Genomic DNA, 27521 nt, shown 5'->3' with positions numbered 1-27521 from the left:
TACCTGTCCTCTCTTCAGGGTGACCCTGTCGGCTTGATAACAGAAGCCCGTCGTCTTCTGCTGCGGTCAATACCTAGATGCCCAAAAGAGAGCTTCTCAAACGTGGCCGAGGTAACACGCAGACGCTCACTCTGCTGTGTGTGTCGAAGAGCAAACGAGAGTGCTGTAGATACAGCACTTCCATTAAGAGGAGAGCCCGGGGGTGCGGCACTTGCACTGTGGCCACTTACCTGCTGGGCTGTGGTTGCCAGCTTCCCTGGCCCCAGGCCCCGGGTGTCTGGGGGCTGCACTCGGCTGAGCACAGTCGGTTTCTTGCAGCTGCTGGCCACCAGTGCGGACTTTGACCCGGACGTGAGGGCCGCCCTCCTGAGCAGACGGCAGGCCGGGCCGGATGCTGACCTCTACCGGGAGCCCCGGCTCTTCTGACTGGACCCTGCGCGGCGCACAGCCCGGCTCCTTTGTAAATAATTTATTACGAGCATAACACGGAGCTCTTGCACTAGAAAGTGGATTACAAATCTCCTTGATTGCTTTAGTGGGGAATAGGAATCAATGATTTAAAATCCATCTGGCCCCAAGGTCAGTATCGTGGGTAAATGCTGGTCCCAGAGCAGACGCTGGAAAGGCTACGGGAGTTGCACAGTGAGCCCCCCCTTCACCGTACTGCTGTCCAGTGCCCTCCTGACACACAGGTGAGGGGACACGGCATGGGGGCTCCAGGGCAGCGGGCGAAGCTGTGCCATCAGGTCTCAAATGAAAGAACTATTGAAACCGTCTAAACCCCATTTACCCGCCTGAGTTCAGGTGGGCTCAGGCTTCACGGCCTGGCCCTCCGTAGTCCCGCATGGTGGCTCCAGGGGCAGGGCCTTGTCCTGGGTCTGCGTCAGAGGGTGGACCATGGACATGTGCACATTGAGGTTGTGGGCCTTCTCGAACCGCCGGCCACACTGGTCACAGGCAAAATCCAGCTCGGTCTCAGCCTTGTGTTTAGTCATGTGGTACTTCAAGGATGCCCGCTGCCGGCACTGGAACCCACAGACTTCACACCTGGGGGACAGGGCCAGGTGAGCAAGGGCGTGGGTGCCAGAAGCATGGCCACGCGGAGGTGTGCCCATCCCCACACTTACTGCAGAGGCTTGGCTCCCGAGTGGCGCATCTGGTGGACGAGAAGGTGTTTCCGCTGCTTGAAGGTCTGGCCACACTCATCACAGATATAGTTCCGCACCTCTGGGGACCAGAGAGGACCAGAGATGGCATGAACACAGGCACGAAAATGCCCAGCCCTCCCCGGGGGCCTGGTGGCCCAACGTGGTGTTTTCCTTACACTCAAGGCCCAAGCAAGGGGCCTGTGCAAATCTAATTTTATTCAGAGGTTAAAAAAAGTTTTTCAAATCTGAGAGAGGGGAGAGAGAATCCCAAGCAGGCTCCATACAGTGTCTGCGCAGAGCCCGACATGGGGCTCCAACTCCTGAACCGTGAGACCATGACCAGAGTGGAGATTGTCAGATGCCTAATTGACTGGGCCACCCAGGCGCCCCAATGAAAAACATTTCTAATACAGAGTTTCTTATTAATAATAGAGCCCTCCAAATTGCTTGAAAATGTCATCTCGCTGGGACTTCCTCTTCATCAGATGGGTCCATTTGAAGCCTGTTTTCCTCAAGGGAAACTAGATCCGCTGAGCAGAAGTTCCTCGAGGAAGCCCAGTCTATAAAGCTTCACAGACGACTGCCACCTTACAAACTCTACAAACCATACTGGGCCCTTGGTGGGGGAGGGGATGTCTACTTTGGAGATCAGTTTCTTAGGCTCTTGGACAAAAACTGAACAGTCCCTTCTCCTCCTGGACATGCACCTGGGGTGGTGGCCACGAGCATCTGCCTCACTGCCATTTCCAATCCCACCTGCTCAGTCATCTACAAGCACCTGACACAGCTTCCCACACGGGCTTGTCCTGTGCTAGGTACGATCCCCCTTTACAGCTTAGGCTCTCCTCTTGGGTGTTTCAGGAAAACTGCTAATGGTTGTGATCACTGGGGTCTCGACGGAGACCAGCAGCCTGAAGACCCAATTTAAGGGAATGTCCAACAAGGCTTAGAACAAAAAACACAGGAAAATGGTTTCACTGTGAAACCAACAAATACGACCCAACCATAAAATGGTCTCAGTGAAAAAAGTAAACCAGAATGACTTCCAACAGTAAATTTTTTTTTTAAGTTCTGGGGCACCTGGGTGGCTCAGTCGGTTAAGCATCCAACTTCGGCTCGGGTCGTGATCTCCTCGTTCGTGGGTTCGAGCCCCACGTTGGGCTCTGCTGACAGCCCAGAGCCTGGAGCCTGCTTCAGATTCTGTCTCTCTCTCTGACCCTCCCCCGATCATGCTCACTCGCCCTCTCTCAAAAATAAACATTAAGAATAATTTTCTTTAATTTTGAGAGAGGGAGAGAGAGAAGCCCAAGCAGGCTTCATGCTGTTAGCTCAGAGTCTGATGTAGGGCTCGATCCCATGAACCATGAGGTCATGGCCTGAGCCGAAATGGAGTCAAGACACTCAACCAACTGAAACGCCCAGGTCAGGTGCCCCTACCGTTAAGTTATGTGTACGATTACAGTTTAGGGATAAATACAGATTCAGGGGCGCCTGGGTGGCTCAGTCGGTTAAGCGGCCGACTTCGGCTCAGGTCATGATCTCGCAGTCAGTAAGTTCAAGCCCCACGTCAGGCTCTGTGCTGACAGCTCGGAGCCTGGAGCCTGTTTCAGATTCTGTGTCTCCCTCTCTCTGACCCTCCCCCGTTCATGATCTGTCTCTGTCTCAAAAATAAACGTTAAAAAAAATTTTAAAAATACAGATTCAGTGCATCAATCTTCCTTTTCTTCCTTAATAGACTTGTTTTTTATTTTTGAGAGCAAGCAAGAGCATGAGGAGGCAGAGGGGGAGAGAAGCCCAAGCAAGCTTCGCGACACAGGGATCGCCCCGAGCTGCAATCGAGGATTGGGTGCCCAACTGACCCAGGCGTCTGTCTTTTAAAGGGGGTGCTGCCGACTCAGGAGAGCGGCTCTGTGAGCAGCAGCAGTGGTCGGAATCCGGCACACGTGTAGCTCTGGGTTTTCTAAGACCTGGGGGTGTGGGTCACGTCGTCAAAACTGGAGGGGAATCAAACCGTGACGGACGCGCGGGGTCGTCACGTGCAGAAAAGGCACTGGGGTTTCCTCACTGCCGGTTCCAGCCGCTTCTGCCCGACCCGCGAGGCGGCCAGACACGGCCCCAGGCCTCTGGGAAGGGCGGCTGGCCCACGGGCCGGCGGAGGTGAGCGTGTGCCAGAGCAGGGCCCGTACCTGTGTGGATCAGCTTCACGTGGCGCTGCAGATAACGATCGATCATGAACACCTTGTTACAGCCGGGGTGGGGGCACGGCCTCTCCCGGACCTCCTCGTGGTGCTCCTTTATGTGCTTCTGCGGGGGCGACGGCAGGGCCCTGAGCGCCCCGGCCGGGACGGTCACCCCCTCCCACGGGTCCTGCGCGGCCCCCTCAGAGGAAGAGATGCAACCACTCCTCACGCGACGAGAGGCGGGTGCTTTTCCCAAGAGCGGAGGGCTCCCCTGGGCCCCGGCCCGCGTGAGCCCTCGGCTACAAGTCTACACCGGGCTCCACGCAGACGTCCGGTCCTCCGGGTCAGCTACAAAGGCCGCCCCGCGGCCAGGGCGCCGCCCCTCCTCACCTTCATGCCGTCGGCCCCGCGGTACACGGCCGTGCAGCCCTGGTAAGGGCACTTGTAGATGGTGGGCAGCTCCTCCCTGCAGAGCACGGCACACGTGGAGTTGCCGCCTCGACAGGCGACCGCCCCCCCCCCCCCCCCGACCCCTTACCCCCCCACCCCAGGCCCTCACCTCTCACAGCGAAGCTTGTTCTTCCAGCCCGGCTTGGGGCCCGGTTTCTTGCGCATTTTTGGTTCTTCAGCCTTCTTGGCTTCTTTGCTTTCGCTCTTTTTACCAGAGACCCTGTGAGGGGAAAAGAAAAAGAGACGTCATCAGACTCCGAGACGCTTCTCCCTCCTCAAACGGGAGAGGTGGGGCTCCTGCCAGGCTCCCACGGCAACCTGCTTGCGTCTCCGTGCTCACTGGTGGCCTTCGGACCGACCCCTGGGCGCCAGGGCGGGAACAACCCCCAGCAAAGTCCCAGACTCCGTACTGCTACCTCGGGAAGGCGAGGTGTGGGGACGGGGACCACGCTAGCTACAGGAGAGGGTTTTCAGGACAAACTTCACTCCTGAAACGTCAGAACCAAACGTTATTTGGAGACGTCATGCTAAACAGTGAAGTGGAGAAGCTTTAGGGGTCAGTCCCCCCGTCAAAACGACCACTAGGCTAGAAAAACATCAGAACCAACACTCTGGAACCCGCTGGGAGGCGCACAGCTCCAGGACCAGGCGGGGGCTCAGAGGGAACAGTGTGGTCTTGGGGACAGAGCTGTGAGCGGGCAGTGAGGACCTCCCAGTCAGTCTGGCAGGTCCCTGAGGGACCAGTTCAGGCCCAGCAACTAATCCCCTGTGGGGTCTAGTGAAGATTTAAAGAGACATGCACACTTTTTCTTCCCACTTGTTCGATCCGGGCATTTAAGGAAAACTGTGGAGAACAACGGGGAACTTGAAGGGCGTTATATGGCAAGTGTAGAGCTAATGTCATCCTCAACGGTGGAAGATTCAAAGCCTTGCCCTCAGATCAGGACCAAGTAAAGGTGCCCGTTTTCACCACTGCTATTAGAAGATTACCCCTATGCACAAACGATATGATCTTGTATGTAGAAAACCCTGAAGAATCCACACACGCAAAAATAAACAAGTTCAGCAAAGTGGCAGGGTACAAAATCAACACACAAAAACTAGTTCTACCTCTACACATTAACAGTGAACAAAATGGAAAGTTTTTAAATAACTCATTTGCAACCGCGTCAAAAAGAAGAAAATACTGTACTTAGGGACAAACTTAACCAAGAAGGTGAAAACCTGTATGCTAAAAACCGCAACACACTGCTGAAAGAAATTAAGACCTAAGTAAGTGCAAAAACATCCCGCGTTTATGGACTAGCAGGATTTAATATTGTTAGGATGGCATTACTTCCCAAGCAATCTACAGATTTGATCCCTATCAAGACCCAGTGGTGTTTTCTGCAGAAACAGAAAAAGCTATTCTGTTTCACACGGAATTTTAAGGGATACAGAATAGCTTAATAATTCTGAAAAACAAAGCGGGAGGACTCAAACTCCCTAATTCCAAAATTACAAAGCTACAGTAATCAAAACCGTGTGGTTCTGGCACGGAAAAACAGACATAAAGACTAACTGAACAGAACTGAGAGACCAAGTATAGACCATCACAAGAAAAACGAACTGATTTTTGACAAGGGTGCCAAGACCACTCAATGGGGAAAGGACAGTCTCTTCAACATACGGTGCTGGCAAAGCTGGATGTCCACAGGCCAAAGAATGGAGGTGGGCCCTTCCTTTCCAACATACATGACCTAATGGACCAAAGACCTACACATAAGAGCTAAAACGCTCAAACTCTTAGAAGAAAACGCTGCCTTTGATGTGACAACAGTTTCTTAAACGTGACATCAGAGACAAAGCAATACAGGGGCACCTGGGTGGCTCAGCTAAGTGCTCCAACTGGCTCAGGTCATGATCCTGTGGTTTGTGGGTTCAGGCCCCGTGTCGGGCTCTGTGCTGACAGCTCGGAGCCTGGAGTCTGCTTGGGATTCTGTGTTCCCCTCTCTCTCTGCCCCTCTCCCGCTCATGCTGTCTCTCTCTCTCTCAAAGATGAATAAACGTTAAGAATTTTTTAAATAAATAAACAAACTCTCTGATGACCTCACAGGCTTCTGCTCTTCTCCTTATCTAACAACTGTTCTTTGAGGCTTTGCTGTGTGTCCCCTCCTCATTGGCCTCCACTCTCTTTTGTGCAGCTCAGGCACCCTGTCAGAGCCACACTGTGACCAGGGAGTCACCATTTCCCTCCCACGCTAGATCACACGTCTGTTGAGAGCAGGCGGCTTCAGAGAGCCCGTGGGTTCACAAGTGCGTCCTTGACGGGTATGGGCTGAAGTCCTTGGAGACACTGGAGGACCCTGCTCCTTGCTCTCCCTTTCCTCCCCCTCGGTCACTCAGGCTCCTGACTCTCACTTCTCACCGGAGCCACGGGGCCCTAATGAACACATCCTAAGTCCTTTCTTATCTGCCCCAGCTATGGACCCAGACAGGTATGTCTGCTGAAACAAAGTCCCGTGCACCAGGGAGGCTCAGAGGCCCTGTCCCAGGTTTCCAGTTGTGACTCACACTGGAGTACCTAAGGGACAACGTGGCCATCGGGCCTGAGTGTGCTGGCTCCGAGCTATGGTCAGCCCACTCCAGCTGGCCCCACCTCCCGCAGAGCCTGGCTTCGGTTTCTCTTTCCAAAGCCACGTCAGAGCCCAAAGGAGAAGGAAAGTCAGGCTGGCTTCTGTTTCTGGGCTGCGTCCTCCTGGGTGACACTGTTGCACCCTCGTGTTTTTATTCTACTGTGAAATGCTCCTAACGCTCAGGTGGGGCAGCAATTATGCGCAGTGTTCTGGGTGTTCCTGGGCATGAGGTTGGGAGAAAAGTGACCCAAGTAAACATCAGCCTTCCCTACCAGGATGCTACATCCAGAGAGAAAACCCAAATCTTGGAAAAGGGAAGGTCAAGACAAGGCCACAGAAGCAACTCTCCAAGGAGGTGGCACAGAAATCAGTGCCAGAGGCAGATCTGAGAGGAACTGCAGGGCTGGGGCCCGAGCCTCTGAGGGCCTTGCTTGGCACAGAAGCAGAAAGAACTGCAGGGTGGAGGTTACTGCAGGAAATCCGTGGCCGACGGGAGACACTAGTGTGGTGTGACCGAGGGTTAGGGCTGGCAGAGAGGAAGGCGGGAGCTCCCCGAATGAGGCTGAGTCACAGCCACAGGCCTCCTGCCACTGTCACGTGCCACTGAGACCGGGTCCTAGCACTGAACGAGGAAAGCCTCCCCCACCCCCCAGAAGCCACAGTCAACGGGCTAAGGGGGTCAGGCCAAAGAGCAGCAGAAAACGTGCTGAGTGAGGGCAGGCCGGGAAGGATGAGCCTCCGTCCCCTGCCCCCACTACTCCCGCCCGGTGACCCTACCAGGCAGACGTAGGTTTCTAGGCTCCCAGTGATGCCCCTCCCAGACCCCAAGGACACGCGGCAGGACAGTCCTCCTTACTTCTTTTCTGGGTAAGGGTCAAAGGATTCATCTGACGACTGGGTACTTTGCTTCTTGTCATTTTCGTCTTCACTCAGGATGTCTCTAGGGAAGAAGAGAGCACCTTCAGCAAAGGCCTGGGGTGCGTGACAGCTCCAGTGACACTTCCTGTCTACAAACACCACCAAATCTCCATACTCCATGTTTTAGCTCTCCTGCAAAGGTCTGAAGAAACCTAAAATCCCCAAATCTCTGATCACATCTCCTAACAGAAAGGGCAGGCCAGGGTCACTGAAGTCCCGCAAGCCGACAATCCCCCAGAAGCCACGCTCCCTTCACACCAGGACCCTGAACTTGTCGAGTCTCTCTCTGGGGCCCCAGGCAGCACAGGAAGACCTCAAGGAGGTGGGCTTCTCCAGAAGTGGACGTTTAGATTATGAGGCACCTACTCCCCCTAACTGGGAGCACCTATCCAGCTGACAGGTCACCTTGCAAAGTCACAAAGGCCAGAAAAATATCTGCGTATCCATGACCTTTACCCTCGAGTGTGAGTAACGGCACAGTCTCTGCAGGGCAGCAGACGGAACGAAGCCTGGCAGGGCACGGCCTTCCCCCACAGGCCACCACTCATCTGCACGAGACTCGAGGCTGGCCGGCGGCCTCTAGGACAGCCTGCGACCACTCCTGGTCCCGGGGGTGTTTCTAGCAAACCCACTTGGGTTCTTCCAGCATCTTGTTCACCATCGACAGACACCCCACGGGAGTCGTGCCACAAATCGTGCTGTCTTTCTCCCTGTTTGGACAAGGGTGCACCTGCGTTCCAGCCACAGATTACGTGGCAGTGTGGAAGGGGGGTGAAGGCCGACCAGCGTGTGGCAGCCACCATGAGTGGTTCTCAGCTGACAAGCAGGAGGCGGTCCCAGCAGCGAACAGTCCCCAACAGTGGCTCGTCCTCCTTACAGAGCCTCCGCCCCAAGTCACGATCCCGTCATGACACAAGGCCAGAGACCAACTTCCCATTTTAGTAACGTCTCTGGCTGGCACGAAACCACGGCCTTGAAGGAGACAAGGCAGCAGCAGCGAAGGGCCAACCATAGGGCTCTAACTTCCACACCACCCTGGTCGTGCTCCCCTTCCAGATACGTCAGGTCCAGGAGGCCCCCGTCAGGAACAAGGAGCCTGGAAGCACCCTCGGCCATTCCTCTCCTTCCAACTGAGAGAGGGAGAGGGCCCCGGCCCGGACACAGGCAGAGAGCACACAGGTTGGCGGAGTTTGATTTTCCAAGGAGGAATGTTAGGCTATTTAAACCCACTCTTCTCTCACCCCTCAGAAAGGTCACTGAACTCGTCTTTTACCCGATCATCCGAGGTTGAAGACGGAACCTGCTTCTCACCCAACCGCCCTGAGAAACAAAGAACAAGGCTCCCATTACCAACACACAGTGCAGGCAGTGCTCCCCAGCAAGGAGGCGTGTGCCCATCGGACAACAGAGCCTTCCCTGTGGGGAGCCTGGGGTCCTCCAGGCTTAAATCCCACCCGCCTCCCAGTCCCGCCCCCCATAAGGTCCCTACACAGCCCAACAGGCCACCCCCATGTCTAGCACAGGCACGGACGGCACCAGGCATCAGAAACCCGAGCCAACGGTTCACGTCAGCAAGCCCAGCCCTTCCCAGAGGTTCGGATCCAGCTGTGTCAGGCAGGGACGACTCACACTTTGTGGGTGTTCCAAAACATTAAAGAAACATTAATATCAAACCATTAATATCATACTGCATGCACGCAGTTTAAAAGGCCAAGCAGTTCAGTTCTGGGGCACCTGGGTGGCTCAGTCGGTTGAAAGTCCGACTCTTGATTCCGGCTCACGTCACGATCCCAGGGTCATGGGATGGAGCCCTGAGTTGGGCTGAGCACTGAGCGTGCAGCCTGCTTAAGATTCTCTCCTTCCTCTCTCTCTCTCTCTCTCTCTCTCTCTCTCCTCCCTCCCTCCCTCTCTCTCTCTCAACCATCTGGGCAGCTGCATTTTAAAGTGCCACCAAGAGCTGGACCACAGGAGCAGCCCAGCGCTCCACGTAGGCAACTGCACAAACAGAGGCTGAGGGAAGCAGGAGGGGGAGCCAACTCCGCCACCTGAACGCAAAGTCCGTGAGCAGCTGCCCCCACACCACAGCACCGTGGGACCGGGTCCCACACAATGGCCCTGTGTTCCCTCTTGGCCACTTGGCAGAGGAGCCCATCTACGCAAGTCCCACTGGGATGTCACCAGGACGCCAGCGGAGACCCAGGGAATGACCCGCAGCTGGCCCGAAAGAGCCTCAGAGGTCCCAGCTGCCGTCTTCCCCCACGTCCCACAACAAGGACCCCCTTCTTCGCCCTCCTTTGGTCCCCTGGCCCCGAGCAGGCTTAGAGAGGAAGACCAGACGGCAGATGAGCACGCCTTTACAAAAACTGCTGGAAAAGGGTCCCTGGGCCCTCCCCCTGTTGCTCAGGTCGGCTCCTCATCACTTCCCCCGAGCCTCCGCAAGCAACACCGTGACCACTGCCCATAACAATACAGACACCCACCCCCCACTGCGGGCCTGCCTGCCTCCAGACGAGGAATCCTGATCCAGTAACCCAGAGGAGCTCCTACCTGGGGCCCCACTTGGGGGAAAGCTTGGCTGAGGTGGGGGGCACAGGCCAGGCCCTACAGGGTTGACATCTGAAGGAGGCGGGGCCGCGTCCGCGCCGGGCAGGGTCTCGGTCTCGGCTGGAGTTGTGGTCGCTCTGCCCTGGGAGCTCTGAGGGGCAGCCCCAGTAGGGTTGGACCCCCGATGCTGGGTGAGCCACGGGGCCATCTCCTTGTCCCATGTCCATTTGACTGCCAGCGCACTGTCCAGCAAAAGAGCCCCGCAGCTGGAGTCGGCGTCCATGGTATAGTCGTGGCCTTGGTCACAGCCCCACACGGCTTGGATAACACCGCAGTACTCGGAGGACAGTGTCCTCTGGAGGCTAGGCAGGGCCCCGCAGCTGGCTGCGTGTCCATGCACCCAGGCTACCAAGTCGCGCAGGCCCTGGGGGCTCGAAGTGATCAGGTCCACTGAGGAAAGGCACAGAGACGCCACACCCATGGCCGGTCAGCACCCAGCCCACCTCGAGCCTAACCCACAGACCACACGCCGAGGGCACACTCACCCAGACACGCTCCCTCCTCTGCCCCTGGCGGGGGCTGGGCACCGACCCTGTAAAGCATCAGCATGGCCGTGAGCGGGGCTGGCCGTGAACAAGATGCAGGTTCACCAGACTCCTGTCACGGGCCGCCTCTCCCACATGCAGTCTGACCTTCTACTTCCAGAGGCTGTCTGCTTACACCCACGGCCCTCTGTAGCCCTCACCTCCCCCGAGCACGTCTGTCCGTCTCCCTCACACCAGCCACGCTGGTGGTCACCCGTGTCTGCTGCCCGAAGCAGGACCGGCTCCCCGCTGCAGAGGTTCCCCGGCACTCACCGTGCCCAGACCAGCCCCAGCACACAGGGTGCCTGGCCCCTGAATGCCCACCAAATGAAAGGACGAGGGGATGCCTACTTTGTGCAAGTCTTCCGGTGGCCCGCCGGGGAGACGTTGACTCTCTGCAGGAAGGACTTGAGGAGGCCGTGGCACTGGTAGAACTGGGCGTGGCAGTTCTTGCAGACAAACTGAGACAGAGCTGGGTCCTGGTGGACAGCCACCCCCAGCAGGTGCTGGAAGTCCCTGATGAAAACAGGCTCCCCCGGGGGTGGTCTGTCTGCGCTCTCCCCAGGTGCCCTGCCAGAAATGCTGCGGAGACTCCGTGAGGAGAACTTCCCGTGGCAGAGGCGACAGTGCCCCATGGCAAGAGCCCGGCCTGTTCCTGGGCAAGCACAGAAGACACTGAGTCAGGCAGGGCTGCTGGCTGCACAGAGCACTGGAAGACACGTGCTCCTCGGAAGACAGCAACGTGGCCTGGGGAGGTGAGGCCCAGGATCTGCCATCCTCCCAGTCCTTGAGGGGGAAGAACCCTCCACGGCACTTCCCCAGACGCATCCCAGAAACACAAGCCCACGTCTGAGCCAAAGGCAGGGCTCTGGGCTCTGGGCTCCCAGCTGAACATACAGCCTTTTGGGAGATACGGTCAATGGAGGGTCTTCTGGTCCAGAACACCTTCCAGATAATTCTAAGTGCATCTAGAACAAGGCCACAATTACACTAATAACAAAACCAGACAAAGACACCACAAGAAAATTACAAGCCAAGATCCCTGATGAATACGGCTGCAAAAATCCTGAGCAAAACATTAGCCAACCAAACGCAACAATACTTTAAAAGACTCACATGACATGATCCAGTGGGACTTATTCCAGGGGCGCAAGGATGGTCCGACATCCACGTATCAACCAACGTGACACAGTAACAAAATGAAGGATTAAAATCATGAGCATCTCAATAGATGCAGAAAAAGTGTCTGACAAGATGCAATGCCCATTCATGATTAAAATTCTGAACAAACTGGGTATAGAGAGAATGTACCTCAATGTAATAAAAGCCACAGATAATAAGTCCACGGGTAACATCATACTCACAGGTGAGAGCTCTACTCTCAGATGAGGAACAAGATAAGGGTGCTCACTCTCACCATTTTTATTCAACATAGTGTCAGAAGTCCTAGCCAGAGCAATGAACCAAGAAAAATAAGAAATATCCAAGTAAGTAAAAAAGGAAAAAAAAAAAAACTGTCTCTGTTTGTAGATAATACAGTACTATATACGGAAAACCCTAAAGACGTCACCAAGAGATTCTAAGAATAAGCAAACTCAATGAAGTTGCAGGATACAAAATCAATAATGAACTATCAGAAAAACAAATCAAGAAAAGTCTCATTTACAACTGCATCAAAAGGAATAAAATACCTAGGAATGAATTTAACCAAGGAGGTGAAAAACCTTATGCTGAAAAGTGTAAGACACTGATGAAAAACAGTGAAGACGTGAATAAATGAGTATTCCGTGCTCATGGATGAGGAGAATTAATACTGCTAAAATGTTCACACTACCCAAAGCCATCTACACATTCAATGCAATCTTGATCAAAATTCCAGTGACGGTTTCCCAGAAATACAACAATCTTAAAATTTATATGAAACCACAAAAGATGCCAAATCACCAAAGTAATCTTGAGAAAAAAGAACAAAGCTGGAAGCATCATACTTCTTGATTTCAAACTATATTACAAAACCACAGTAATCAAAACAGTAGAGAACGAGCATTAAAAAAAAAACAAAAAAAAAAACCCATAGATTGACGGAACAGAAAAGACAGCCCAGAAATAAACTCATACTTATGTGTGGTCAATTAATTTACAACAAAGGAATCAAGAATATATAATGGGGAAATGACATTCTCTCTAAAAAATGGGTGTTGGGAAAACTAGACACGCGCATGCAAAAGAATGAAACTTGATCCCCATTACTTAAACCACAAACAAAAATAAACTCAAAATGGATTAAAGACCTAAATGTGAGACTGAAAACCGTAAAGCTCCCAGAAGAAAACACAGGTAGTAAACTCCTCATCGGTCTTGGGGATCATTTTTTGGATTTGACACCGAAAACAAAGTCAATGAAAGCAAAAAAAAAATAAACAAGTGGGACTACATCAAACTAGAAAGCTTCTGCACTGCAAAGAAAACCATCAACAAGATGAAAAAACAACCTACTGAAAATAGGGAAACCTGAGAAATACTGAAACCTGAGAAAACATCTGCCTGTCGCATCTAAGGAACTAATATCTAAAACAAAAAGAACTGACACAGCTCCAAAGCAAAAACACGATCCAATTAAAAACCAGGCAGCAGACGTACAGTCATTCTTCCAGAGAAGACACACATACAGCCGGCCAACCAGCAGGCGAACGAGCCCAGGTGTGCGGCCGAGCGCTCAGCACCACTGCTCGTCAGGCAGATGCAAACCAAAACCACAATGAGCTGTCACTTCACGCCTCTCAGGATGGCTGTTACCAAAAAGACAAGAAACGACGAGTGTCGTGGGGATGTGGAGAAAAGGCAACCCTCGGGCACTGCCGGTGGGAACATAAACTGGTGCAGCCTCTATGGAAAACGGTATGGAAGTTCCTCAAAAAAATTAATAAAACCGCCATTTGGACCAACAATTCCACCTCTGGGTATTTATCCAAAGGAAATGAAAACACGAGCTCAAAAAGGTAGGTGCGCTCCCGTTTTCACAGCAGCATTATTTACAACAGCCAAGGTGCGGGAACAATCTAAGTGTCCACTGACTGAGAAACAGATTTAAAAAAACAGATTTAAAAAAGTGTGTATACACACACACACACACACACACACACACACACACTCCCACAATGGAATGTTACTCAGCCATAAGAAAGAAGAAAATCCTGACATTTGGGACAACACGGATGGACCCTGAAGGTACCACGTTAAGTGAAAGAAGTCACACAGGAAAAGATAAATACCATACAATTTCACTTATAGGTGTAATCCTAAAAAAAAACAAAAAAACCCAAACTCACAGAGAGCAGACTGGTGATAGCCTGAGGTGGGTGGTGGGGAGGGTGCGGGACAGGATGCAGACGATGGAGAAAAATGGTCAAAAGGTACAAATTTCCAGGGCGCCCAAGCGGCTCAGTCGGGTAAGCATCCGACTTCGGCTCGGGTCACGATCTTGCGGTTCGTGGGTTCGAGCTCCGCATCGGGCTCTGTGCCGACAGCTCGGAGCCTGGAGCCTGCTTCGGATTCTGGGTCTCCCCCTCTCTCTGCCCCTACCCTGCTCGCTCAATCTGTCTCTCTCTCTCCCTAAGATAAACATTAAAAAAAAAAAAAAAAAAAGGTACAAATTTCCAGTTCTAAAATAAGTCAATCTTGGCGATGCATATCGTACAGCAGGCTGACTACAGCTAATAATACTGCGCTGTTGGGCGCCTGGGGCGCTCAGGTCATGATCTCGCAGTTCGTGGGTTCGAGCCCCACATGGGGCTCTGTGCTGACAGTTCGGAGCCTGGAACCTGCTTCGAATTGTGTCTCCTCCTCTCTGCCCCTCCCCAACCGGTGCTCTGTCTCTCTCTCTCTCAAAAAATAAATTAATTAAAACCAAGAAAAGACACAGGGCACCTGGGCGGCTGCGTCGGTTAAACGTCGGACTCTTGAGCTCTGCTCAGGTCATAATCTCAGGGTTCCTGAGTTCCAGCCCCGAAACAGGCTCTGTGCTGATGATGTGAAGTCTGCGTGGGATTCTGTCTCTCCTCCTCTCTGCTCCTCCCCTGCTTGTGCGCTCTCGCTCTCTCTCACAAAATAAATAAACTTAAAAATATATACACAAACTTTTTTACTAAATGCCTTCACAGCTACAGAGCTTCAAAAAAGAAGCTAGAAACTTTCTTCCTCCTCAAACCCTGCTCCTGAGACCAGCCCCGAAGAAGCCTCCTCCAGGATCTACCCCCTGAGCCTGTCAGCGAGTGTAGACGAAGCCACCCCCACCCCCACCCCCACCCCCACCCCCAGGGGGATTCAACGAGAGAGCACACAATCCATCACACGAAAGCAATGTGCACGTTCTCGCAGACACCACCTGCCAGGCGAGGGCCTCTCGCACTTTATCCACTCAGTTCTGTTTTAAGGAAGACGAAACAGGCTCAGAGACGTTAAGCATCTACCTCAAGGCTACAGAGCACACGGCAAAACCAGGATTGACTCTGGCCGCTCGGACTGCAAAACTTAAGCAATAATTACTTAATAAGCCGAGACTGGGCACGGAAGGGTCAGCGGCCTTGCGAAACGTCACCCCGGACGCCGGGCAAAGGCCGCTCTCACCCCTTCCCTGGAGGGAGGCCTCGTCGGCAGAGGGGTCCAGGGACGCCGAGGGGGAGAAGACGCCCGGGGGGACGTGGTCCCCGGGGAGACGCCGCGGCCCGGGGACCCCCGGCTCCGCCCGCCCACCCGCGACCCGCCCCCGTGCGCCCGGCCGGACCCACCTGCCTCGTCGGCGCCGTCCTCGCCCGTGTCCCCGCGGGCCCGCGCCAGGCCCCAGCCCAGCCGAGCCGCCACCAGGGCCGCAGCCTCGTCCACGCTCGGCCCGCTGCGGGCCGGGCGGCCACGGGTCCGGCCGCTGCCACAGGCGCCGCCGCCGCCGCCGCCGGAGCCCCCGCGCTGCCCCGCCGTCCCGGGAGACAGGAAGCGACCGAGCCGGTCCCGCTTCATGGCGGCGGCCGCGGCTACAGCCCGGGCCCGGCGCTCCGCCCCGCTAAGTCCCGCTGGGCACGGCTCGGCTCGGCTCGGCTCGGCTCGGCCCCGCTCGGCTCCACTCGACCCTATTCGACCCAGCTCGGCTCCACTCGGCTCAGCTCGGCCCCGCTCTGTTGGTTGTGCCGCTAGGCCGGGGTACGTCCCGCTCGGCCCAGAGCCTCGCGTCAGCTCAGCTGGACTGCGCTCGCTCGTTTCCGCTCGCCTCCGCCGTTCGGCGCCGTTGGGCCCCGTTCGGCTCCCTGGAAACGGGGCGGAGCAAGAAGGGGTGGGCGGGGCGCGAAGGGAAGGGCGAGGAGAGGGGGAGAGGGGGGCAGGGGCGCAGTGAAGGCAGCGAGGGGCGACGCGGCAAGGCCCAGACGTTTGGCATGTCACAAACGTGGGATGTGGGTGCCGACTGTTGCACTTACGCGCTCGCATCTACTTCGCGAGGCTACTTAAGACCGCCGCCGCCCCTTCAGCAACGGGAGCTCTGGGGCAGGCGTGCTGGGGCTGGGGCCGCCGGAAGTGCTGCCGCGCCGGCCACGCCCCTTCCTGCGGTCCAGGGCTCGGGCCGTGCCGGCTCCCGCGCAGGCTGCGTTCCGGCCTGTGGGCCGTCTGTCCCGCCCTCAGCCGCCGCCGCCGCCGCCACCGTAGCCACAGCCTCCCCTGCCCGGCGCCATGGCCGCTGCGGCCGGGGACGGCGCGGTGAAGCCGCTGCAGTGTGCCATGAAGCTGGCCAACGGGGCCATCGAGCTGGATACCGGCAACCGGCCCCGGGTGAGGCGACCCAAAACGAGGCGGGGGCGGTCGCCGCGGCGGTTCCAGGCACCCCTACCTGCAGCCTGCCCGGTGGGCGTGAGCGAGGGCGGGGCCCGGGGGTGGGTGCCGTCCAGGACCCCTCCGGCGTTTCCCGGGGCGCTGGGCTCGGGTGTCTGCCTGTGACCTTGGACAGCTCCCAGTCCTCTCCCGCCGTGTTTTCCCGTCGTCGCAGAGTAGGAATTAGAGCCAAGGTTTTATCTGTAAAGGGGATTCAAGAGGGTTGAAGCAGCCCTCCAAAATATATCTGGCAAGAAATCCCATGTGTAATGTGTATTTTTCTGAGAAGACACTGTAGATTTAATCAGATTCCCCAAAGGGACGGAACCCTGAAAGGGCTCATTCGTGATGCGTCTGCGCAGGGTAGTATGGCTTGTTACTGAGAATGGGTGGGTGTGTTATTCCGAAAGGTGGCAGCCAAGTGGAAAAGCAGGCTGAGCCACACTGGACTGTCCAAGGAGGGGAGGAAGCTGCCTATGTCCAGGAAAAGCATCCGGGTCCCTCAATCTGCTGCTTTCCCCAAGTCAGTTTTCTAGGACAGCAGGTGCCCCCACAAGTCAAAAATCCTATCTGGAATCCATTTTATCCTGAGGTGTAGATTTAAAGATAGTTAATTTGAGAACTGGGATGCAACAAAACATCATGTGGTGCTTCCAAATGCCCGTGCCCTGAACCTGGTCACACCCTTGAAACTGGCAGTATTCTAGTGTTGCAGATTGCTGTGTGCCCGCGGAGTACTTATTCAGGGATTCGGGAAGGGGATTTCCCAGAACCTAAGCCAGAAAGTGATTTCAAGATCAACAACAGCACTCCCTCGTTTACCTCTGAGGATTTTTTATTCTTTTAAGCCACTGAATAAATAGGCCCTGAGTTGCACAGGAAGGAAACTCATTGCACAGAGTGACAAATGACAGCAACTGCTGTCAACTACTTCGCCTGGCCCACTGAAAGAGAATCTCTTTTCTTCCTGTGCTGGAGAGAAAGGCAGTGAGAGGAGGGATGGGTGCCCAGCTGGGCATGTTTTCCCTTCGAGTCTGGAGAAGAGGGATACTATCGGTACAGATACCGTGCAGAACGTTACTGATTAGACCCGGAGGAATTACCAGCTAACTACCTCGGGTTAGGTGCCTCAGGTGAATCTCAGGAGATCAGCAAGCACCACTGTTTCTATGTTTCCCACAAGGGCATAAACAGGCATGACGGAATTGTTGGCCACCACTGGCCTGACCCCTGCCATTTCTCTTCCCTGGGCACAGGAGGCATATACGGAATACCTGAGGAGCATCCACTATATCTCCCAGGTGCTGTTGGAAGAAGTGGAGACAACCAAAGGTACAGATCTCAGCCTCACTGCTTCTCCCACGCTGAACAAATTTTGGACTGCTTAGCTCTTGGTGGGTCTTAAACCTGGGGTTGTCCTGTGTCCTACCCATTGGTCGTTAGCAGAAAGTGAACTGGTGAGCCCTCAGCAAGCACGAGCTGTCATAGTGTGTTGTGGGAGCAGGCGGGGATGGGTGTTGTAAGAGGATGTAAATGGGATGGGGCAAAACCGGAGATTGGACACTGAGCCCCAGCCCAGGAAGGAGTGAGCTGCGTAAAGGTCAGGGCCCGGGGGCAACACCCCCAGCAGAGGGATGTGTAAAGACTCTGAGATGAGAGTGGGGGCTGAGTACAGGGAAGAGGAGGTTCAGTGGGGGCAGGCATGGCCTTGCGTGGAGCTGTGTTGTTCCGGTGTAAGGAAGCTCGTAGAGGCTTTGTGGGAGAGGCCGGCATGGAGGCAGAGCCTCCAGGAGGCTCCCACAGTGAGGACAGCAGTGGTGGGACCACTTGGGGATGGAAGGAGTGAAGGGCCTGGGGTCGTGCTTTCAAGGTGGACCTCACAGATTTGCTGGGTGAGCCGCTGGTTGGTGGGGCAGGGGGTGGAGACAGTGAGCCCCTGGAGGGAACAGTGAGCCGCTGGAGGGCAACAGTGAGGTACAGGAGGTGCTGTGGGGATGGGCGGGAGCAGACTTGTATGGGCAGAATAGAGAGCTCCATCGTGAGCACCTTCTGTTTGAGGCACTGAGCACCCTGACGATACAGGAGCACAGTGGTTACGGAGAGGTCGGAGTCACCAGAATCAGAGCTGCCCCAGAGAGCCAGTGAGCTTAGCAGAGCTCTGGGCACTCCCAAGGTTGGGGACTGGGGGGGAAGACACAGTAGTACGCCCAGGGGGATGTTCTGGAAGAGAGACACCTGGAGAGGTTGGGGAGGCCTCAGAGAAGGGCTTGACGGGAGGGCATGAGAGAGGGTGGTCTCAGTGGGAGTCAGGTGTCTAAAATGGAGTGTGCTGAGGGGCTGGCTCTAAAGGGGGCAGTAAGTGGCTCAGAAACTAAGGCTGGTGGGGTCCAGGGAAGAGTTTTGAGTGGCAGCTCCTACAGCATGCACCTGCCGACATGAGTGGTCCCCAGAAGAGGGAATGCAGGACAGAAGCCCCAGGGATGTGCCAGGGGTGAGGTCAAGCACAGCCAGAGGGCAGGAGATAGGCAATAAAGTTGTCCCTGAAATGGTCCTCATCCACTGCAAGGCCCACCCTGAGGAGGGGCCGTAAGTACAAGTAAAGGCCCTGGTGAGCAAAGGCCAGGTTAGGTAGAGAGAGGGCTCTGATGGTCCAGCTGAGATGACAGGACAGTCAGCTGCTGGGCTGGCCAAGCTCAGCGCCCACATAGCATCAGGAGGTAAACCCAGAGCAGGTGATCAGAAATGAGGAGATGGGATCGCCTAGAGGTCAGAGATGAGGAGGGGGTGGCGACCCGGGAGGGAGAGATGAGGAGGGGGTGAATTTGTCCTTGTTTTTGTCTCGGCAAGAATCGGTTTAATAATAAAGGTGACGGTGACCAGCTCTCTTTTCTCTTTATCCCCAGAAGGGGGTGAAACTGTGGCCCCGGACACCTCAAAGATGCTGAAGCTGGCCGAGCAGTGTCTGGAGAGGGCCCAGTCAACAGCTGCCAAGCTCGGTGGGTCTCTGGCAAGTTTTCCTGGGGCATCTCCCCCAAAGTCTGCGTCTCTGGAACGTCGGATTCCATGCTGACCCTTGCTCATGTATGTGTTGCAGGGAAAACATACCTGAAGCCAGCCATGCCCACGGCTGCTCCTGTCCCCTCACCGACCAGCCGACATCGCCGGGTGTACTCAGATGAAGGGGGGAAACTCTCTCCCTTTCTGCCGCCCGAGATCTTCCAGAAGCTTCAAGTGGTAGAGTCACAAAGTTCTAAGAAGTAAGCTGGGGCAAAACGAAAGGCGGGCCGAGCCTGGGTTTGAAGTCCAGGCAAAGTGAGCTAACCACAATGAATTCAGTTAAAGTGGGTCCCGGAATGGAAATACCCTTGCGTTTGGCAAAAACAGATGCAGATCCCCTTTGGACAAAAGCATCTTCAGCATGCACAAATGATGCACAGTGAGAGATAACCAAGCACAAAAAGAAACCAGAAATTTACAGAGTAATAGCAGACACAGACTTGCCAAGTGTTCAGGGGAAGTTACCAGACACACATCACAACACAGTCATGTTGTCCTCAGTTACAAAAGTGAAAAGCAAATTTGAAAATAGCTGCAGGCAACAAAAGGCCAGAGAGTATAACCCAGCAAATAAAGAACCACGTTGAAAGGAAACAGAAAATATAATACCAAAATTGTTTTTAAAAACGAATTGGAAATAGTAACAATTTATATTCTCCGGTGAAAACACACACATGCACACAGACACACGTGGTCAATATTGTACCAACAGAGTAGATGTAGTTGAAGAAAGAATGAGCGAATTGGTTGAAAGATCAAAAGATAATCCAGAATGACTGTCATAGGGGGAGGAAAGAAGACGAAATCTGAGACAGAGCTAGGAGATCTGACACGAGATTATTGGAGTTCCAGAAAAAGAGAAGAAAGAAAGAGGAAGAGAGGCATTATTTGAAGAGATAACAGTATATAAGCTTCTAGAACTGATAAAACTCACTTAGACACAGACAGAAGAACCCCCAGGAGGATAAACAAGGCTGGCTCCTCCTGGCGCTGCTGCTGCCAGGCCTTGGGGGCCACTGCTACCTCATTTCTGCCTGTGCCATCGCGGGGCGGGACTCCCCACGGGACTCCCACCCCGGGACACATTTTCCCTTGCCAGTTGGCGTCCTCACAGCTTACCCTCTCCTACCACAGAAGCGTGAAGACATGTGACGCCAGCAGTTTGGGTGGGGGCATGGAGGTTGGCCCTCGGCAGCTATTTCTAATAAGCAGGCTTTGGTTCTCTCTCCCACGGGTGGCAAAGTTATCTAGCTGTTTGGCTCACATGATGCCCCTAAAAAGTTCCGTGTTGTTGCCCAACGTGTGGATGCGGAAAGCGCAGTGTGCCGCTCTTCTTGAAAACGCAGGAGGCCTGGCGACTGCAGGCCCAGGTTTCAGCAGGACAGAGGTCTCCAGCCCACCCTGCACCTCCTCCCTCCTTCCCATTTCCTGCCTGCCCCCATCACCGCCTCCTTCTGGTCTCAGAGCACAGTCAGGGGGGCACTCCAGGGCTTCCTGGGGCCTGGACAGCACAGCAGCTCGTCTCTGTCTGCAGGGAGCTGACGCCCCTGCAGGAAGCCTCTCTGCAGAACCAGAAGCTGAAGGCCGCCTACGAGGCCCGGATGGCCCGTCTGGACCCCAGCCAGGCCCTGCAGAAGACCTCCCTGGTGAGCGGGTCCCAGGGAGGGTCTGGGTTGCCAGTGGAAGAGGAACAGGCTTTATTTTCTCCTTCCCTTCCTAGACCCTGTCCCTGCAGCGGCAGGTGATGGAGAACCTTGTGATCGCCAAAGCCCGGGAGGAGACCGTATCCTTTCTGTCCTTCCCTGGTGTCCTGGCTGAAGGAGGCGGGGAGGGGGGAAGTGAAGGTGCCAGGGTCGGAGTGTGGGACAGAACTCTTCCAGCCTCAGAGAGACTGCCCTGGAGGGGCGGCTCCTGCCTTCCTGGCCTTCACACGGTCGGGCGTTCTGTTCCTCTCAGCACCCACGGGCTCCTCCCCATCCTTCAGGTCAGCTAGGGCTTGCTCCCTTCCCTGAGTGAGCACCCGCCCTCAGGCCCCGCTGCCCCGCCCCGCCCCACCTGGCCTCACCTCCCGATGGGGGTCCTCAGGACAGACACAGCCTTGACCCTGCTGGCACAGCTGCGGAGGAAGAGGGAGGAGCGCCGGCTGCGGCTCCAGGAGGCGGCCGACAGGTGCGTCTCCTCCCACAGGTCTCGGGGCCGCTGAGTGGGCTGCTGGGGGCTCCCTCCCCTGCCCACCCAGCTCGGAGGCCCCCAGCCCCTGTCTTCCTCCCCAGGAGGTTCTGCAGTCAGGTGGCCCTGACCCCGGAGGAGCGGGAGCAGCGGGCCCTCTATGCGGCCATCCTCGAGTACGAGCAAGACCACGTGAGTCCCCGCCGCTGGGCACGGGGGTGGGGTTGTCACAGGTTGCTATCCCGAGGGGGGGGGGGGGTCCTGAGGCCTGTTGGCGTGGGCCTTCCCTACGCCCCAGGGAGGACACGGACAGTGTGGCGCTGGCCTGGGGTGCGGCCTTGGCAGGGAAGGTTGTGGGGACCCCGCCATGCCCTCCAGAGACTCCTGCCCTGCAGGACTGGCCGAAGCACTGGAGAGCCCAGCTCAAGAAGAGCCCGGGGGACCTGTCGCTGGTGACCAGCCTGGTCTCCCACCTGCTCAGGTACCAGGGCCTCCCCCCACCCCACCACCCCCCACCCCCGGCCCCCTGGTTGGCCCTGACAGCGACCAAAAAGATCAGAAAGGGAAGGGGTGAAGGAGGCGGGCGGGGGTGGCCCCACGCGGACGCGCCACGCTCAGGCCCCCTCTGCGGGGCTGGGCTTGCAGACGCCGCCCATCCAGCCGCCCTGCTGGTCTTTTAGCGGCCAGGGGGGTCGGGTCAGACTTTATCTGCCACATTCGCTCCCGAGGAAACCATTCAAGGGTTGCTCCGCCAAAACCCGCCCAGCGGGGCGTGCTGTAGGCGGGTGGACTTCCGGCGAGGGCCGGGCCCCGCGCCACAGCCCCGCGCCTCTTCCTCTGCGCAGCGTTCCCGACCACCCCATCTCGCAGCTCCTGAAGAAGCTCCAGTGTGCGGTGTACCGGGCGCTGTACCCCGTCGTGAGCAGGGGCGCCGCGGGCGCCGCTTCCGCCCCCGGCTGCTGCTCCTTGTCCCCAGACGCCGACGGGCTGCGGGCTCCCGGGAGCCGGCGGCTCCGGCCCTCGCAGAGCCTCTACTGCGTGCTCTCCCCGGCGGAGCCGGGCCCCGCCCCTCGGCCCCCGGACGGCACCCACGGCAGCCCCCCCACGCCCCCGCCGCACGCCGGCCCCCCCGAGGGAGGGGCGGACGGCGGCCCCGCCGGGCCTGCCTCCCCCCTGGCACACACCCCGCCGGGCGTGCAGAGCAGACACAGCTCCTTCGAAGACCTCGAACACTTCTTGGCCACTTCTGAGGGGTGGGGTCGGGGGCGTGGGAGGCCGCCTGAGCCCCAGGCCTCGGGGGTGAAGACGGAGCCGTTGTCGGAGCAGCTGAAGAGTACCGTCAAGGACATACACAACGCCATCGGTGAGGGCCGGCGTGCCCGCAGGACGGGCGTGCGGGGGAGGGGGCTGCTCCGACACACGCAGCACAAAGCTCTCCACAGGCCCAGCATAGGCCCCGGGAAGGACAGGCCTTCCTCTGGATGGCGGAGGCCATCCAGAGCTGCAGAGCCCTCTGCGTCTGCCCTTCTCTGGGGCAAATCCTCGCGGAGCAGACAGGAATGCACCCTGCTGTGAGAGCAGCTGGGCCAGCTGCCGTCCCTGGCCCAGGTCTCCCCAGTCCCCGGTTGTCTTCTCACCGGGCTGCTTCGTTCCAGCCTCCTGTTTGAGGAAGGGCTTGCTCTCAGAGCCTCTGGCTGGCCCGTAGGGCTGGGCTCTGGTGATTCCGAACCAAGGACCATTGGGTGTGTGCAGCCTGGTGGTGGTGACAACGGGCTCATCTCTGCAGCCTTTTCCATTTTTGAGAATAGTGTGTGGATTCTCTAAGGGTTGGGTGCCTAGGGTGGCTGGGGACTCCCAAGGAGGAAGGCTTTCAGGGTTCTCCAGGGGTCAGTGAGGCAGGCCCGACAGGGCCCAAAGCTCTAGCAGGGACCCTGGATGGGCCTCCCATCTCCCGGGGCCTCAGGTCTTGTCTTTAAATATGCCTCTAAAATTCCTCCAGGTTCCCACAGTTTGGGGTGCAAACCCCTTCAGAAAGAGGCTGTCCTTTGCTTTTTCTCAGCCTGTCGTCTTAGTTCCTCGGGGGAGCTGGGCATGATTCTATGAGCTCCTAAGTGCTCTGACCCCAGGCCCCATGGACACAGAAGTTGGGGGGGGGGTGAGGGGAGTGGAGGGAGGTTCAGGCAGAGCGCCCTCCACTGAGCCAGAACCCTGCGGCTCTGCCCACACTGCGGCTGGCTCTAGGAGGGTGGGAGAGGGGATGACAGGTGTGGGGCCCACTTGGGCACCCCGGGCTGGCTGGGGATGATCTCCAGGGGCTGCCAGCCTGGGGCCGGAGGGCCTGGCTGTCCCCACAGTGCCATTGTGCCGGCTCTGCTCCCGGCAGACAGGCTGCTTTCGCTGACTCTCCTGGCTTTCGAAGGCCTGAATGCGGCCGCCTCCAAGGACCGATGCCTGGCCTGCATCGAGGAGCCTTTCTTCTCCCCACTGTGGCCCTTGCTGCTGGCACTCTACAGGTATGATCCCAGTTTCAGGCCCCCACAGGGGCCTTCCCCACTCGTTGATCCCTGAGGCACACTTTTGACCATGCTTCCAGCTGGTGCTTTACTCTGAGGCCATCCTTAGATGTTTCTGCTTTGCAAGAACCTGTGACTCTGGGCACGGCGAGCTTTCCCTAGCCCCGCTTCTGTCCGTGGGGCAGAGCCCCCCGGGCCGCTGAGCCTGGCCTCTCTCTGCCCCAGGAGCGTGCACCGCCTCCGGGAGGCCGCCCTGAGCAGGAGCATGGAGCTCTACAGGAACGCGCCCCCGACGGCCATAGGCATTCCCACGAAGCTCCTGCCCCGGGGCCTGGAGGCCACAGGAGCCGGTGCCTTCCCCTACTGTGCTGCAGCCCAGGAGCTGGGGTTGCTGGTTCTGGAGAGCTGCCCCCAGAAGAAGCTGGAGTGCATCGGTGAGGGGGCTGCAGTTTGGGAGGACAGGAGGGGGAACGTGGTCGGATAAGGTCCCTTCCCAGAGGGTGACCTGGGGTCTCTGTGTGCCTCTGAAGTGCAGACCTTATTCCTGTCAAAATGGGGGTGTGTCTCACAGGACAGAAGCGGTGTGAGAGCAGTATCTTCGGGCGGGAGCTTCCCAGTTCTGCCAGCTCCACTCGTGCCGGGAGGGGCCGGTGCCAGGGGGTTGTTCTGGGACTGGCTCCCCTCGGCCCTCTCCTGAAGCCTCACTTTTGGGCCACAGTGCGGGTCCTGCGGGTTATCTGTGCCTGTGCCGAGGGTTACTGCCGGGCCCAGGAGGCTGCGTCTGAGGCCAGACCCCAGCTTGGTGCCGCAGCCATGTGAGTCCCAAAAGCCCACAGCCCGGGGTGGGGGTGGGGTGGGGCAGTGAGCAAGTGAGGGGCTGCCTGCAGAGGCCTGGGGGGAGAGAGAACCCTCCCGTCCTGCCCCGAGCACCGGGACCACAGCTTCCCACCTGGTGTCTGGCCCCCCTGGGCCCCAGCATCCTTGGGGCTACAGTGAGCTTCGCAGGGCTTATCCAGGAGAGTGTCCATTTCCACCGAGGGCTTGGGGCTGCAGCCCCCATGGGTGATGCATTCCTGCCTCTCTGGGCAGGTTACTTAGGGGTCAGGGACCGCCTGGCTAATCTAGTGCAATTTAGCATTGTTTGTCACAGGAACACGGACTCGGTCCCTCAGCTGCACGCTTTGGGGAGGCAGCTCCAGCCTCCATGAAGAGCTTGCTCTCTGTGCTGAGCCCCCAGACCTGGGGCTCCTGCATCATCTATGTCCCCACCGTCCAGAGGCTGGGCAGGCGTTTTCTCTACCTGGGGCTCTGACGCCTGGTCCTGTCTCAGTCTCACCTGGACCCACCTGGGACCAGCAGCCCCACCAACCCCAGGGCCGGGTACAAGACCTCAGCTTCTGGGTCGGGGTGGGGGAGACCCCTTCGCCAGTTCACCACGCGGCTGCTGCAGAAGTAGCTGTCGGCAAAACAGTTGTAGGACTCCGCGTTTCTGAGTCCGGGCTACAGCCCCATGTCACCTGTCTCCTCTGTGCGTCTGAGGAGCCAGTGAGGGCCATGTTGTAGTTTGTCCGCGTTTCTGCAGGAGTGTGGTGCCCAGGGCGGTGGAGGCGGGGCCGCAAGCCAGAGCTCATGGTGTGTGAGGCCTTCCTGGCTGGGGGTCACACTCAAGCCACAGGCTGCTCTCATGCTCTTCCCAGAGATTGCCGCCCGTGGGCCCCTTGGGCCCGGGTGTTGTGTGTCCTGCAGGGCCTCCCTTGGCACCTTTTCAGCTCCCTTAGATGCCTCTTCCGGAGGATCGCCGCGCCTGGCTCCGATCCCAGGTGTAGTAAGCAGGCTGCCTGGGACCTGGGCCATCCCCTCCATTAGCCTGTTCCCCAGGTGTGGGCAGGCTTGCAGGGCGAGCCTGTGAGGTTGGGGCTACCCGATACCTCCGCTGTGGGGGCCTCTGCTGACCCAGCCATGGGCTCTGCAGCACAGGGTCCCCATTTGGGGACAGCGTTGCCGCTTGTAGTGGCTGCCGGTGCCGCTGACCTGAGTCTACTCCCAACTCCCCCACGCAGGCGGGCAGGAGGGGTGCAGGGAGAGCAGCCGGCAAGCCCAGGACCAGTCCAGAGGCCGAGCTGGGGGCTGCAGGGTTATGGGGACTGAGCAGCCATCATGGCCCCCGGAGCCTACCGGCCAGCCGTGCCTCTACCCAACAGCGGTGCCGACGACCTGCTGCCCATCTTGTCCTTCGTGGTGCTGAGAAGCGGTCTCCCCCAGCTGGTGTCAGAATGCGCAGCCCTGGAGGAGTTCATCCATGAGGGGTAGGAGCCCCCAGCTGGAGTCGGGCCAGCACGGGGCACTGGGCACCTGCTCCCAGGCTGGGGGTCCGTCCCTTGAGCAGCGTGTGTCCTCCAGCCCAGCCTCCATGACAGACCCCTGTGCGACCTTAGTGTCCAGGTCCTGCCCCACGAGGGCAGACACCCCGTCCAAGGTGCTGGGGGCTTCTTTGCATCCCCTGAAGGTAACAGGAGCTACCCGTGCCTGTCTCTACGCAGGTACCTGATCGGAGAGGAGGGTTACTGCCTGACGTCACTACAGAGCGCCCTGAGCTACGTGGAGCTGCTGCCCCGGGGCGCCCTGGGCAAGTAGAGCAGGACAGGACCTGCGGAGGACCACCAGGAGTCACCTGCTCTGGGTGGGGGGACGGCAGCAGGCCGGCTGTGGCGGGGCTCTGCAGCTCTCACTCGTGCCCTGACCGGACGTCTGCCCCAGGGCCTTGAGGAGGCCCCTGTGCTCTTCAGAGGATAGATCTGAGCTGAATCAGCTCCTGGGAGCCAGGCCCTTCTCTTTCCTCAGCCTGACTTTTGTGCAGGGAAACCAGAGCTGTGGACTCCCCTGGGGCCTGTGCACCCTCACAGACCCAGCCACTCAAGGGTAGGGAGGGAGCCGTAGGCCTGGCAGAGGGCAGGTCTGCTTTCTCTCCCTTCCCATCTCCTGTGACAGCCAGCTTCCGGTGCCAGTTTCTTGTTGGGGTCAAGGAGAGAGCCGTCCCCATCCCCTGCCTCCAAGGCCTGGAGCCCAGGTGGTCTGAAGCTATACTGTTTACTTACGGGGCATTGAGCACTCCCCTCTCCTCTGTAGCCCAGGCCTCCCCAGGGTGCCCGCCCGCGTCTGGGGCCTCTGAGCTGGGCCCTCCCTCGGCAGTAGGCATTGGACCTCCTGGGGCCTCTGGCTGATTCCCGCCCCGCACGTCCCTTTCTGGGTCTGCGTGAAGCCGAGGGTCAGCACCTGCCTGCAGCGCAGCGTCCGCTCTGTTACATGCCCCGGGCAGCCACTGACACGGCCAGAAATAAAGAGGTCACTGATGTCTCTCTCTGCATCTGTCTCTCTCACTGATACCTCCCACTGGTCGTGTGGAGGCCCAAGCAGGGCGACCACCTCCCCTGCTGACCAGCAAGAGCCAGACTGTCACAGAGCCCACTGAGCTCTACCACCCCAGACCCTG

General features: G+C 57.4%; 3 protein-coding genes across 31 annotated transcripts in view; 2 read left to right on the top strand and 1 right to left on the bottom strand.

The window, feature by feature from the left end:
* The window catches only part of FANCA (FA complementation group A), a 63794-nt gene extending 61595 nt beyond the window's left edge, over positions 1-2199 (top strand). For 7 of the 11 annotated variants that reach the window (XM_045045657.1, XM_045045658.1, XM_045045655.1 and 4 more), the window contains one exon: positions 19-511. In XM_045045657.1, the coding sequence (XP_044901592.1) occupies positions 19-426 (408 nt within the window). In that variant the 3' untranslated portion in view covers positions 427-511. Of the gene's footprint in view, positions 1-18; positions 512-1580 lie in introns of those variants that run through there. The other 4 variants (XM_045045659.1, XM_003998369.6, XM_045045656.1 and 1 more) reach the window with 3 other exon arrangements.
* On the bottom strand, positions 455-16005 carry ZNF276 (zinc finger protein 276). 4 transcript variants are annotated; one of them, XM_023245614.2, is made up of 12 exons: positions 15905-16005; positions 15227-15736; positions 10791-11094; positions 10401-10447; positions 9859-10305; positions 8553-8631; positions 7250-7333; positions 3888-3998; positions 3719-3794; positions 3335-3452; positions 1128-1227; positions 455-1047 (listed from the first exon to the last, which is right to left on the bottom strand). In XM_023245614.2, the coding sequence occupies exons 1-12, from the start codon at positions 15912-15914 to the stop codon at positions 801-803; spliced, it is 2133 nt and encodes a 710-aa protein (XP_023101382.1). In that variant the 5' UTR covers positions 15915-16005; the 3' UTR covers positions 455-800. The 4 variants fall into 4 exon arrangements, with proteins under 4 accessions (XP_023101382.1, XP_044901605.1, XP_044901607.1 ...); XM_045045670.1 differs by having other exon boundaries at positions 15227-15990; XM_045045671.1 differs by lacking the exons at positions 455-1047; positions 1128-1227 and adding an exon at positions 2838-3115 and having other exon boundaries at positions 15227-15999.
* Positions 15494-27387, top strand: VPS9D1 (VPS9 domain containing 1). Of its 16 annotated transcripts, none has more exons than XM_045045680.1 (16): positions 15494-15632; positions 17549-17624; positions 19199-19288; positions 19387-19549; positions 20884-20995; positions 21070-21132; positions 21466-21518; positions 21623-21710; positions 21914-21999; positions 22364-22881; positions 23902-24031; positions 24257-24465; positions 24603-24846; positions 25729-25851; positions 26233-26337; positions 26572-27387. In XM_045045680.1, the coding sequence occupies exons 3-16, from the start codon at positions 19231-19233 to the stop codon at positions 26663-26665; spliced, it is 2046 nt and encodes a 681-aa protein (XP_044901615.1). In that variant the 5' UTR covers positions 15494-15632; positions 17549-17624; positions 19199-19230; the 3' UTR covers positions 26666-27387. The 16 variants fall into 16 exon arrangements, 14 of the variants coding, with proteins under 14 accessions (XP_044901615.1, XP_044901614.1, XP_044901609.1 ...); XM_045045679.1 differs by having other exon boundaries at positions 19196-19288; XM_045045674.1 differs by lacking the exon at positions 15494-15632 and adding an exon at positions 16020-16253.
* Positions 27388-27521: the final 134 nt, after the last annotated feature.

The sequence above is a fragment of the Felis catus genome, chromosome E2 (assembly GCF_018350175.1).
Source record: "Felis catus isolate Fca126 chromosome E2, F.catus_Fca126_mat1.0, whole genome shotgun sequence".
NCBI lineage: Eukaryota > Metazoa > Chordata > Mammalia > Carnivora > Felidae > Felis > Felis catus.
Note: the sequence above shows the minus strand (reverse complement) of the source record. Positions and strands in the feature narration are given on the sequence as shown.

Bases quoted from the DNA above. Each gene is read 5' to 3' on its own strand.
- ZNF276 (XM_045045670.1), bottom strand. From the start codon at position 15,914: ATGCGAGCGCGTAAGTGCAACAGTCGGCACCCACATCCCACGTTTGTG. The intron at 11,095-15,226 runs GTGGGTCCGGCC...GTGCTTGCCCAG, and splicing joins GGACGGCGCCGACGAGGCAG to GAACAGGCCGGGCTCTTGCC. The intron at 10,306-10,400 runs GTGAGTGTGCCC...GCCTTTCCTCAG, and splicing joins AGAGGAGGGAGCGTGTCTGG to TGGACCTGATCACTTCGAGC.
- VPS9D1 (XM_045045673.1), top strand. From the start codon at position 16,155: ATGGCCGCTGCGGCCGGGGACGGCGCGGTGAAGCCGCTGCAGTGTGCC. The intron at 21,519-21,622 runs GTGCGTCTCCTC...CTTCCTCCCCAG, and splicing joins CTCCAGGAGGCGGCCGACAG to GAGGTTCTGCAGTCAGGTGG. The intron at 25,852-26,232 runs GTGTAGTAAGCA...TCTACCCAACAG, and splicing joins GCGCCTGGCTCCGATCCCAG to CGGTGCCGACGACCTGCTGC.